Consider the following 13,678-nt stretch of genomic DNA (forward strand, 5'->3'; position numbering starts at 1 on the left):
TGGGTGGCCCACAGGTGCCTCAAGTGCCACAGGTTGTAAACTGAACTCTGTATCTCCGCTTTTCCTGCTCCTCCCTTGCCGTCTGTCGCTAATGGCACCGACACCACTTAGTGTCTGAAGTTACCCTGCTCGACTCTTCTACCTCGCTCTCACAGCCAATCAGTCACAGGCATCCCCTTCTACCCTCTCCCCTGCCCACCTGCCTCGAGCCTTTCCTCACCCCGCCCACCCTCCTGCCATCACCTGGGCTATGATTAGCAGCCTCCAAGCTTGCAGAATAAAAACCCACCCACTCCCTGTGTCAGGGAGCACAGTAGGTGGGGAGGGAGCGTACAGGGTGCCGGATGTGGCCAGAGCCTGACCCTCCTGGGGATGGAACACCACCGGCAGTGGGTAGACAGGAGCAGCAGAGAAGTCGGGGGAGGTGGGGAAGGGGGCAAAGGGCTCTGAATATCAGGCCACCTTCTGGAGTTTTGGGGGTAGTTTGTGAAGATCGTATGGAAACACATATGAAGATGGAGGGCGTGGGGCAAATATGCGATATACAAGGGTGACCCCTCAAAGCCCAGCTCGCTGAGCCGACTGCAGGCAAAGTGCAAAGTTGTAAAAATCGAGCCCTTAGTGAGCTCACCTCCCAAGCCAACGACACCAGAGGCCCTCTGTCTGTTTTCCCTCTATCCTCTCTTCCCAAGTGGCTTGGGCAGGATTCAATGCAAATGGCTGGGAAGGGGCGTCTGTGGGCTCTCCCTGAGATACATCCACATCCCTCTGGCATGGGGTCTCATGGCAACAACAGATGGCTCCCTGGTGTGGTGGGTTTGTGTGGTTTTATCTCTGTTTTCCTTGTTTCGGTTTTTGAGAATGCATTTTTTCTTTAACACTCTCGGTCTCCTCTAGTTCTTAAAAATAGAGAAGGTGTTCATGCTGAAATGAGCCCTACAAGGCTCCCTGCAGATGTGGCTCAAGTCCTTCTGGAGGATGTGGAAAGCTCCTGGAACGCCTCTTACCTGCAATGTCACAGAGTTCTGCATCCGAAGCATTTGCCAAGGCTTCCTCCAGCTCCGGTTCCAGCGTCACACTTTCCAGCACAGGATCCATTGGCTTCTGCTTAGGAACCCAGACCTTTCCTGAAAATACACAGAGGACCTGTTACAGGAGTGGCTGCAGCGGAGCAGCCTCTGGCGATGGCCCTGCGTGGACCAGAGCCCTGTGGGTCCCTCCATGCTGAAAGTCCCTTCAGGTTTCTCCCTCTGGGGACCAACTTCCCCAAAGAACAGGAATCAGAGATCTCCAACACAGCACGCCTCACACTTGACAAGAATGATTTTATAACTTGGTCCAAGCCGACTACCCTCTATCAAAAGCATTGGTCATGACCAAACAATCTGTAAGTAGGAAAAAAAAATCACAGAAAAATTTAATAGAATGCCAGGGTCTGGGATACCCTAACCAAAGGTTCTGAGACCTTGGGGAAATGAGACAAAAATATATAAACATTTCTAAACAAATGAATAAAATAATGAAAAGGGAGAAAAAAATGCATCCTTGCCTCATTATCGTATTTTTTTTTTTTTTTGAGACGGAGTCTCGCTCTGTCGCCCAGGCTGGAGTGCAGTGGCCGGATCTTAGCTCACTGCAAGCTCCGCCTCCCGGGTTCACGCCATTCTCCTGCCTCAGCCTCCCGAGTAGCTGGGACTACAGGTGCCCGCCACCTCGCCCGGCTAGTTTTTTTTTTTTTGTATTTTTTAGTAGAGACGGAGTTTCACCGGGTTAGCCAGGATGGTCTTGATCTCCTGACCTCATGATCCGCCCGTCTCGGCCTCCCAAAGTGCTGGGATTACAGGCTTGAGCCACCACGCCCGGCCTCATTATCGTATTTTTAAAGTGTCAGATTCATAATGGAATGAGGGAAGTAAAGAGGTACGTATGAGGATGGTCACTGTCATGCCCACCCACAGGAATTGGCGAAGAAATTATAGTGCATCCATACAATGAACTTCCAGCAGTTAGTATAAAGGATGACGGCGATTGCTACTTACTAAGAAGGAGAATGCCTAGGACAAATGTTGTTTGAAAAAGGCAAACTTACAAAGTAGCACGAACAATTTAATTCCATTTATGTGAAATTGCATATGTGTATTTATTTATTCAACAACATTTACTGAGTGCTTCTTATGTGCCAGGCACCTTCCTGGGGGCTAGGGGACAGCAGTGAGTAAAATCCTCAAGAGCTTCTGATGTAGTGAAAGGAGACAGATAATAAACTTATAAAGATATGGAATGGTATTAAGCATTATGGAGGAATACAAAGCAGGACAAGGGCCTAGAAGATGACAGGGTGGGATGTGGGTGGGGTGGGCACTGCTGTTTTGGGAAGGCTAGTCAGAGGACGCCCACTGAGATGACAGCCTGTGACCTGGGACCTGATAGAAGTAAGGAAATGAGCCCCTAAGATCAGGAACAAGACAAGGGTGCCCACTTTTACTGCTGCTATTCAACATTGTACTGGAAGTTTCAGTCAGAATAAATAGACAGGAAAAAGAAGTCAATGGAATCCAAACTAGAAAGGAATAAGTAAAATTGTTTCTATTTGTAGGTGACATAATCTTACGTATAGAAAACCCTGAATTTCCACACACAAAAAAACCCTATTAGAACTAATAAAGTCAGCAATATTGCAGGGTACAAGATCAACATGCAAAAATTAGTGGTATTTCTGTACATCAGCAATGAAAAATTTGAAAAGCAAATTAAGAAAACAATTGCATTTATAATACATCCAAAGAATAAAACTTGGGAATAAATTCAGCCAAAGGGGTGAAAGACTTGTGCAATGAAAATTATAAAACATTACTGAAGGAAATTAAAGACCTAAGTAAATGGAAAAATACTTTAAGTTCATGGATTGGAACACTTAATATTATTAAGATGGCAATGCTACCCAAAGCAATCTACAGATCCAATGTAATCCTTATCAAAGTTCCAATAGTCCTTTCCCAGAAATAAAAAAAGGTGATCCTTAAATTCATATGGAATTACGGGCCACAAATGCCAAAACAATGTTGAAAAAGAGCAAAATTAGAGCACTCATACCGATTTCAAAACTTACTAAAAAGCTAAACAGTGTAGTGCTGGCGTAAGGATAGATAGATAGACAATGAAATAGAATTGAGAGTCCAGAAAGAAACCCAAACATCTATAGCAAATTGATTTTCAAGTAGGGTGCAAAGTCCATTCACTGGGGAAAGAATAATAGCTTCAACAAATAGTATTGAGACAACTGAATATCCACATGCAAGAGAATGAAGTTGGACCCCTATTTCACACCATATGTAAAGTTGAACTCAAAATGGAATGACTTAAATATAAGTTAAAACTATAGGCCGGGCGCGGTGGCTCACGCCTGTAATCCCAGCACTTTGGGAGGCCGAGGCGGGCGGATCACAAGGTCAGGAGATAGAGACCATCCTGGCTAACACAGTGAAATCCCGTCTCTACTAAAAATACAAAAAAATTAGCCAGGTGTGGTGACGGGTGCCTGTTAGTCCCAGGTCCTCAGGAGGCTGAGGCAGGAGAATGGCGTGAACCTGGGAGGTGGAGTTTGCAGTGAGCCGAGACCCTGCCACTGCACTCCAGCCTAGGCGGCAGAGCAAGACTCCGTCTCAAAACAAAAACAAAAACAAAAACAAAAACAAACTATAAAATTCAGGCCTGGCACGATGGCTCATGCCTGTAATCCCAGCACTTTGGAAGGCTGAGATGGGCAGATCCCCTGAGGTCAGGAGTTCGAGACCAACCTAGCCAACATGGCAAAACCCCATATCTACTAAAAATAGAAAAATCAGCTGGGCGTGGTGGTGCGTGCCTGTAGTCCCAGCTACTCAGGAGGCTGAGGTAGGAGCATCGCTTGAACCCGGGAGGTGGTGGTTGCAGTGAGCCGAGATTGTGTCACTGCACTCCAGCCTGGGACACAGAACAAGACTCCATCTAAAAAAAAAAAAACTATAAAATTCTTAGAAGAAAAAATAAAAACATAAGGGTATGTCTCCATGACCTTAGAATTGGCAGTGGAGTCCTAGATATGATAACAAAAACACAAGCAACAAAAGAAAAAATAGATCAATTGGACTTCATCAGAATTTAAAAGTTTTGCACATCTAAGGATACTATCAAGAAATTGAAATGACAATATACAGAAGGGGAAACATATTCACAAATCACATATGTGATAAGGTCTAGTATCTAGAATACAGAAAGAACTTTTACAACTCAACAACAAAAGGAAAAACAACCCAGTTTTAAAATGGGTAAAAGATTTGAATAAACATTTCTCCAAAGAGGATATACATATGGCCAACAAGCACATGAAAAGATGCTCAACATCATGGCTCGTTAGGGAGATGCAAATCAAAACTACAATGAGATACACTTCACACCCATGAGGATGGCTACAATTTTAAAAAATGGAAAATGCATGTTGGCAACAATGTGGAAAATTGGAGCCTTCATACGTTGCTGATTGGAGTGTAAAGTGATATGGTTGCTATGGAAAAGAAGTTTAGCAGTTACTCAAAAAATTAAACATAGAATTACTATATCATTCATCAATTCCACCCCTAGGTATATACTCCCAAAAAGCTAAAAACAGGTATTCAAACAAATACTTGTACAGGAATGTTCAAAGCAGCACTAATCACAATAGCCAAAAGGTGGAAATAACTGACATGTCTATCAGTAAATGAATGGATAAACAAATTGTGGAATATCATTCGGGTATAAAAAGGAATAAAGTACTGATTCGTGCTACAACATGGATGAGTCTGGAAAACATTGTGCTCAGTGAAAGAAGCCAGACACACAAAGTCACATATTGTATGATTTCATTTGTAGGAAATATACAAAATAAGTAAACCCATAGAAACAGATTGGTGGTCACGAAGGGCTGGGGCAGAGGGAGTGGGAGAGTAATTAACTGTAATAGGTATAGGGTTTTATTTTGGAGCAACAAAAGTGTTTTGGACCTTGATAGAGGTGGTGGTTGCACAATGTTGTGAATTGTTCATTTTTAAATGGATAATTTTATGTTATATAAGTTTTACCTCAATTTATAAAAACCTACACAGCTCACAGTAGCTGTTGATGGAGGATAAGCTGAAGGGAGTGCAGGTGGAGGTACGGAGATGATTAGGAGGTCGGTGTGGGTTCAATACCAGGGTTGTAGTGGTGAAGGTTGAGAGGGAGTGGGAAGCGCATAGATAAATGTCCAGAAAGATATTCCCTAAAATGGGATCAGTGCTTATTTTCAGTGAAGGAAATGATTTTGAATTACTTAGCTTTATTTTGTAAATTGTTTACAGCAAATATCAATTACCTCTATCAGCAAAACACACAACAGAATCATTTGGGGAAAAAATGTATCATAGCTTCTATTAATACCAGATTCCAGGGATCCAGAAAAGAGGAAAACATAAAAGGAAAATAAAATCCCTGAAAAGGAACTCAAGTATTAAAATGACTAAAGCAATGGCTGAGATGAATATTCAATAAATATTTAATACCTGTGGTTTATTATACCCCATAACAGGTTCCTCCAGTGAGGATGGCAACTCTGAGCCACTGAAGAGGTACCTAGACTTCTTCCCTTCATCTTACCAGTGGCACGTGAATGTGATGGCTGGAGCTGCAGCAGCCAGATAGACCATGAGGACAAAGACAGGTTTAGGGGTTGCAGAATGAAAAGCTGGAAAGGGTTGTGATCCACGATGCTAAGCAACATGCCTTGCTAGATCTGGAATGCCTAGGGCGGGATTGATTTGTGTACCGCTCAGACTCCCTTCCCCATCCCTCACACCATCCTCCAGATCCTCCCCTGGGAGGGGTGTGGGTACATGAGGAAGTGGACGACAGCAATGACTCACCTTGCTAGATATCCACCCAGGTCTGCTGCCCATCCCCACTCCCTGCCCTTGTCCTCACCTTCTCTCCTGCCATCCCCTCCAGGATCCCTCTGACCATGCACTCCTTTCAAAATTCAGAAGTTCTATAATCTAGATGCCCCTTAGGCCTCCCTGGACTTCCAGTTTTCAGTGAAACCCGGACTGAGCTCCAAGTCCAGGGTTTGGAATGGCTCGAAGTCCTCTGCACAATGTCTACCCCCTCATTTTATGAAGCAGCTACTTAGTGCCGGGCATTGTGAGAATACAACAGCAATACAGGGGTGCCAGCCACAGATGTGGACCTGGAGCTCACAATGCTTGCATTCTTAGGGGTGGAGGGAATGGAAGAGACTGAAAAGAAATAATTAATTACACAATTAATTAATTAGAATTAGTGCTTTCATTCAACAAATATTTAGTAGGTGCCTTCTATGTGCTACAGATTTATTTGGTGCTGGTGATTAACAAGACAAATATGGTCTTTGCACTTGTGTAGCTGGTATTCTAAGGAAGTAGTGCACAAATCTATTAAACATTTATTTAATTTTAGCTTATCCATTCATCCAACAACTCTCTACTCAACCCTACTATATGGCAGGCCTCGCGCTGGCTGCATGCTGGGAGTACCACTTGAGCAAAAACAGCTCAAGTGGTTGCCCTCAGGGAGTTTACAGGCTAGTGAGAGAGACAGATGAAAAATAAAGAGATGCTGATAAGATGTGAGTTGCTCTGAAGGACACACACAGGCTCCCATGTTGGAAAATAACCAAGCGGGGGAGTTGGAGAGGGACTGCCTGTCCTGAACAGAGTAGACAGGGATGGTTTCCCTGAAAGAGAAGACTGTACAGTTGAGACCTAAAGGTCAATAACAACTAATACTTAAGTAGCATTCACTTCCTGCCAGATGCTGTTCTAAGCGCTTGACAGAGATCTGAACTCACTTAACCTTCATTACAACCTCCTGAGGCTGGTATTTTCATCATTCCTGTTTTACAGAGAAGGAAATGGAGGCACAGTAGGTTAAAACATTTACATATGTTCACACAGCTAGTAAGTGGTAGTGCCAGGATTGCAACTGAAATAGATCTAGCTCCAGGCTGCTTCTGACCATTATATCTTACCGGGCAGGAGGAGCCAGCCATGAAGAAGACAGCATGGAGCTGGGCAGCAGGACCAGCACTCCAGGCATAGGGAGTATGTGCAAAGGTCCTGAGGTGGAAAGTTTGAGAAGAGCAGAAGGAGGCCTATGGGACAATGGGATGAGGGGGGTATAGGAGGGGGCAGAGGGTTTGGAGAGCAATGGGAAGTCCCAGAAGAATGGATGATTAGGGAGGCCCTCTCTGTTTGCCTGGGGCCTTCAAGATGGCTTGCCTCAGGCTGGAGCAGAGAGTATAAAGGGACAGATGAAGGAAGGGAAGCTGCAGCTGCCAGAGAGCGGAACTTTGGAGAAAGAGCAGAGAGAATCCGGGTGGAGATGGTTAGTGCATCTCTAGTCCCTGGTTTGCATAGGATGGTCCCTACTTAGGCCTCATGCTTTTTTTGTTTTTGTTTTTGAGATGGAGTCTTGCTTTGTTGCCCAGGCTGGAGTGCAATGGTGCAATCTTGGCTCACTGCAACCTCCGCCTCCGTGGTTCAAGCAATTCTCCTTCCTCAGCCTCCTGAGTAGCTGGGACTACAGGTTTGTGCCACGATGTTTGGCTAATTTTTGAATTTTTAGTAGAGACAAGGTTTTTACCATGTTGGCCAGGCTGGTCTCAAACTCCTGACCTCAGGTGGTCTGCCTGCCTGAGTCTCCCAAAGTCCTGATGTCATTATTAACAGTTTCTTCTTTTACTCTCAAAACTGTCTAGGTTTGCATTTAAAAAAAAAAAAAAATCAGGACATCCTAGTGAAAGAGGGTTTAGGGAAAAGTTTTGCTGATTTGAGTGGATAGGAGTCTTTCCTCAGTCAACCCCCAAAACTTCATGAAATCTACATCATCCCTAGATGCTTTTGAAGTTGGGTTTGGGTGTTTTGGCCAGGCAGGGATGAGGACAAGGAGGCCCAGTCACATTTGGCCCAACACAGGGCCTGGCAGGGCCTGGCATACAGTCGGCACTCAGTGGTGCATGGGGAGTGGCATATTATAACAGCAACATTGTTCAGTACCTCGTTTCTCCCCTGTGTAGGGGACCAGATCTTCTCGGTCCTTAAACTCCTTTGCTTGCTTTTCCAAGTGATCCAAGAGCTCCTCTCTTTTAAAGGGGCCCGTGGGCGCCTTGGTGGTCTGATCCTTCTGCCTCAGGCCTGCAGGCAGCAGTGCATTCTACAGTGGAGGTTGTGGGGGGCAGGAGAGAGAGAAAGAGAGAGAGAGAAAGAGAGAGTGGTCAACTGCGGAAGACTTGCACTTCTCCAGAAACTCATCATCGAACAGCAGGGACCTCAGAGCTCATGGAATCCATGGTGTCCCTCATTTTACATGTAAGGAATCTGAAACCCCAGGACGGGGAGGGACTTGCCTAAGGTCAAAGGCAGACGAGGGGCAGAGAGAGGCTAGGACTCAGGTCTCTCAATCCTCCAGCGCATCCCTGCCTCTAACATTTTTGAATGAGAGGAGGTGAGGGGTCAAGCAAGGCAGCCGACACCAGCCTGAGCACAGAGGGCACTGAAAGAGCATCTGTTGAGTGATGAATATGATTGAGTTGTTGTTTGGATGCATAAAGATATTTACAGGAGTTGAGTTGAGTATCAAGTGGTTGGAGAGAGACGAAACCAAAAGGGGGTTGAGCTGGGGCCCTGGATGGAGAATCAGGCAGGAAGAGGCAGACCAAAAAAAAAATAGCTGGAGAAAGGCCCAGGAAAGCAGTGAGGTGAGCAGTGCCCTGCAGAGCTAAGAGGCGGACAGGGCATGCTTTCTGGCCACAGCCCCCGCTGGCTCTACCCGCTGCCTTCTAACCTCCTGACGGGTCTGTGCTCACGACACACTGGTGGTTAAATATTTTGAACGTCGCCCTTGGAGATGGGTATCTCAAGAAACATAACATCAACCAATTGTTCCCTTCTCTTCTTCAAACATAAGCAGGCTTCTAGGTGTGGGCTTACTGCTAAAGCAGATTCCTATTAGGGGGGATTGGAGTTACCCTCATGGGCTTCACTTTAACTCAGCCCCTGGTACCTTAGGGAGTCAAAGAAGTTTACAGCTGCAAGGATGCTTGGAGACCATCTAGTACATACGCTCTCCCATTAGGGGAGACTGAGGCCCGGAGCAAGGAAAGATTTGCCCAAGGAGTTTCAGGACAGATCTAGAACAAAAACCAGGGTTCTTCTTCAGATCTACGGGAGCAGGATAATCTTCATTTCTAATCGTTGTGCGCTCCCGGTTCCCTGCATTTGCAGAGCTAGTGGGGAATACATGGGCGGCTGGTATGGGGAGAACATCACCCAAAAGATATGCACCTTCAAACTGACTAAACTGAAGTCATTCCACCTCCAACCTCTTTGTTTTTTGTTTTTTGTTTTTTTTGAGATGGACTCTCGCTCTGTTGCACCCAGGCTGGAGTGCCGTGGCGCGATCTCGGCTCACTGCAACCTCTGCCTCCCGGGTTCAAGCGATTCTCCTGCCTCAGCCTCCTGAGTAGCTGGGATTACGGGGGCCCGACACCACGCCCGGCTAATTCTTTGTATTTTTAGTAGAGACGGGGTGTCACCATATTGGCCAGGCTGATCTTGAACTCCCGACCTCAAGTGATCTGCCCACCTCGGCCTCCCAAAGAGCTGGGATTACCATTCCCAGCCCCACTTCCAATCTTTGTACCATCAAAATGCAGTCACTCTCACAAACTCCAAATTCTTTTCTGAAACCCACCTCTGTGAGGGGAATGTTATTAGGCATGAAGATCACTGTGTGCCTGGCACATAGAGGGATACAGCTTGGGAGGGAATACTACTGTTTAAGGAATCCTTTTTTTTTTTTTTTTGAGACATTGTCTCTCTCTGTCCCTCTGTCACCCAGGCTGGAGTGCAGTGGCATGATCTCAGCTCAATGCAACCTCCATCTCCCAGGTTCAAGCAATTCTTCTGCCTCAGCCTCCCGAGTAGCGGGGACTACAGACACACACCACCACACCTGGCTAATTTTTGTACTTTTAGTAAAGACGGGGCTTCACCATATTGGCTAGGCTGGTCTTGAACTCCTGACCTCATGATCCACCCGTCTTGGCTTTCCTAAGTGCTGGGATTACAGGCATGAACCACCACGCCCGGCCTAACTAATGCATCATTTTTTAAAAGGTGTAGTATGCTTAACACCACAGTGCTGTTTCAGTAAGAGTCGTGGCTGTAAGATCAGGAGACCGGGGTATGATCCTGCCTCTGGGAGGGCTGTAAGTGAGCAGGGCCCAGACAGCACAGAGCCCGGACAGACAGATAATGGGCTTGGCAGGTGGTGCTGGTGTACTTGCAGACAGATTTAGGCCACGGATCAAAAGAGACACTGGGAGTTGGAGCTTTTTATGAGAGGATAGTAGGTAGAAAGTCAAGGCCTGACTGACTTTGGGGTGGGGGGGTATCAGGAACATAAGTGATGCTTCACACATCCCAGTTTTCCTTAAGCAGCAGTTCTCAAGTATTATCCACCATGATAGGCAGGACAGGTGGTGCTCCCAGGTGAGCCATGCTTCTGTGGGCATATCCCAGGTTTGATGGGACTTCCTGTAGCTAGCTGTGTGTGCCCACGCTTTCTCTTCCACAGCAGGGAGCTTACTGTGATGCCAGAGAATGAGACAATACCTCACTGCCCTGCAAACATCAATGTGTGACTGCCCATAATGAATAATCCAAAGTCTTTGTGACATGCCTGCACTTCACATTTGACCCTACATCAGGCTTAAGCCTTGACTTGGAGTAATAATGATCCAACTACACAATCTTGGGCAAGTCCCCTCAATCTCATCGTGCCTCAGTTTCCATGGCTGTAAAATGCAAATAATGAGAGTTGCTCTCTCATAGAGTGGTTGAGAAAATTAAACTAGATAATGCAGAAAGTGTGCTTAGCACAGCGCCTAACACAGTGAACGGTCAGAAATGGTTACTTATGATCACTTCTATTGTTACATAATCAGGTAAAATATATGTTAACAGGAGATTGGTTACCCAAATATATATGTTTAGCAGGGAATGCATTATCCAAGGATAAATGCAAAAAACTAAAATGCACAATTATAAAATGAATTAAGCACTGAAAGCAAGTGCTCATGCTTCTTAATGATCCCCACAGGGAAGGCCTACAGATTTTCATTACCATGAAGGGTTTTAATGGCAGTAAGATGCTGGGGCATGTTCTAGCCCCAGAAAGGCTAAGTATTGCGATAGAAGAAATTCAGGGGTTGTAACTGAGGGGAGAAGGGTTTGCAAACTCTCATCTCTTTTCGAATCTATCTGGTAGAGGCCACGGATTTAGTTAAGTACAGTTTCTCAACCTCAGCACAACTGACATTCTGGGCTGGATACTTCCTTGTCATGGAGGCCGCTCTACCCACTGGAGATTGTTTAGCAGCCTCTCTGCTCTCTATCTCCTAGATTCTAGTAGCACTGTCCCCCCAGTTGTGACAATCAAAAGTGTTGCCAAACATTGCCACATTTCTTTTATTTTCTTTCCTTCCTTCCTTCCCTTCCTTCCTTCCTTCCTTCCTTCCTTCCTTCCTTCCTTCCTTCCTTCCTTCCTTCCTTCTTTCTTTCTTTCTTTCTTTCTTTCTTTCTTTCTTTCTTTCTTTCTTTCTTTCTTTCTTTCTTTCTTTCTTTCTTTCTTTCTTTCTTTGTCTGTCTGTCTGTCTGTCTGTCTGTCTGTCTTTTTTGAGATGGAGTCTCACTTTGCTGCCCAGGCTGGAGTGCAGTGGTGTGATCTTGGCTCACTGCAACCTCTGCCACCCCAGTTCAAGCAATTCTCCTGTCTCAGCCTCCCGAGTAGCTAGGACTACAGATGTCTGCCACTACGCCTGGCTAATTTTTGTATTTTTAGTAGAGGCAGGGTTTCACCATATTGGTCAGACTGGTCTTGAACTCCTGACCTCAGGTGATCCATCGGCCTTGGCCTCCCAAAGTACTAGAATTACAGGCATGAGCCTTCGTGCCCAGCCACCAAATTTCATTTGAGGGGCAAAATTGCCCCTGATTGAGAACCACTGCATTAAACAAAAAGTCATATAATTATTACATGTTATATAATAAAGATGTTTTTAATGTATTTCAAAAATATTATTTACATAACATAAAAATATGGCTTCATTTATTCAAGTTTTTATTGAAAGCAGTTGATTTACAAAAACAAAACTATCAAAGGCCTTTTCTAATAACTCTAAGCTTATTACACTTTTAAAGTAAATATTGAGAATATCAGCCTCATTAGAGGTTAAAATTTGTTTTCTTTCTATTAAATGGTATGTTTAACAAAATATCACATGATTGTCAGTAAAACCAAAGATAGTTGCATATTTTTGAACTCCTGACTGTTTATCACACTAACTCGTTTTCAAAAACAGCATGTGATCTCCCATTATATATAAAAATTAACTCAAAGTGAATCAAAGACCTAGATATAAGAACTAAACTATAAAACATCTGAAAGAAAACATAGGCATAAATCTTTCTGACTCTCGATTAGGTAATGGTTTCTTAGATAAGATATCAAAGTGATAAGCAACGAAATAAAAAAGTGGATTACTTGGACTTCATCAAAATTAAAAACATTTGTGCTGTGAAGGACACTAGTGAGAAGACAATCCACAGATTGGGAGGAAATATTTGCAAATCATGTATCTCATAAGAGTCTCATATCTGGAATACATAAAAATCTCTTATAACTCAATAGTATATGACAAATAACCCAATTTAAAAATGGGCCAGGCGTGGTGACTCACACCTGTAATCCTAGCACTTTGGAAGGCCGAGGCAGATGGATCACCTGAGGTCAAGAGTTCGAGACCAGCCTGGCCAACATGGTGAAATGCTGTCTCCACTAAAAATACAAAAATTAGCCGGGCATGGTGGTGCATGCCCGTAATTCCAGCTACTCAGGAGGCTAAGGTATGAAATGTATTGGCACTCTGGAGGCAGAGGTTGTAGTGAGCTGAGATCGTGCCACTAGATTCCAGCACAAGCAACAGAGTGAGACTATCTCAAAAAAATAAATAAATAAAAATTTAAAAATAATAAATAAAAAATAAAAATGGTCAAGTTGCTGGGCACAGTTGCTCATGCCTATAATCCCAGAACTTTTGGGAGGCTGAAGCAGGCAGATCACCTGAGGTCAGGAGTTCAAGACCAGCCTGGCCAACATGGTGAAACCCCATCTCTACTAAAAATACAAAAATTAGCAGGGCATGGTGGCACAAATCTGTAGTCCCAGCTACATGTGAGGCTGAGGCAGGAGGATCTTTTGAACTTGGGAGGCAGAGACTGCAGTGAGCTGAGACTGCGCCAATGCACTCCAGCCTGGGTGACAGAGCTCCATCTCAAAAAACTAAAACTAAAAATAAATAAATTTTAAAAAATGGGTAAGTGATCTGGATAGACATTTTTCCAAAGATTATGTAAAAATGACCAAAAAGCTCATGAAAAAATGCTCAATATTATTATCCATTGGGGAAATTCAAATCAAATCTAGAATGAGATACCATTTCATAGCCAGCAGGATGGCAATAATAAAAAAAACACAGATAATAACAAGTATTGATGAGAATATAGAGAAACTAGAACTCTCATACACT

General features: G+C 44.4%; 1 protein-coding gene across 1 annotated transcript in view; it reads right to left on the bottom strand.

The window, feature by feature from the left end:
- Window positions 1–13,678, bottom strand: part of TMOD1 (tropomodulin 1) — a 69,762-nt gene that overhangs the window by 39,623 nt on the left and 16,461 nt on the right. Inside the window, exons 2-3 of the mRNA XM_050762210.1 lie at window positions 8,085–8,241; window positions 1,008–1,127 (exon numbers count right to left, since the gene is read on the bottom strand). Coding sequence (XP_050618167.1) covers window positions 1,008–1,127; window positions 8,085–8,241 — 277 coding nt within the window. The remainder of the gene's footprint in view (window positions 1–1,007; window positions 1,128–8,084; window positions 8,242–13,678) is intronic.

This window comes from Macaca thibetana, chromosome 15 (genome assembly GCF_024542745.1).
Source record: "Macaca thibetana thibetana isolate TM-01 chromosome 15, ASM2454274v1, whole genome shotgun sequence".
In the NCBI taxonomy this organism is placed as follows: Eukaryota; Metazoa; Chordata; class Mammalia; order Primates; family Cercopithecidae; genus Macaca; species Macaca thibetana.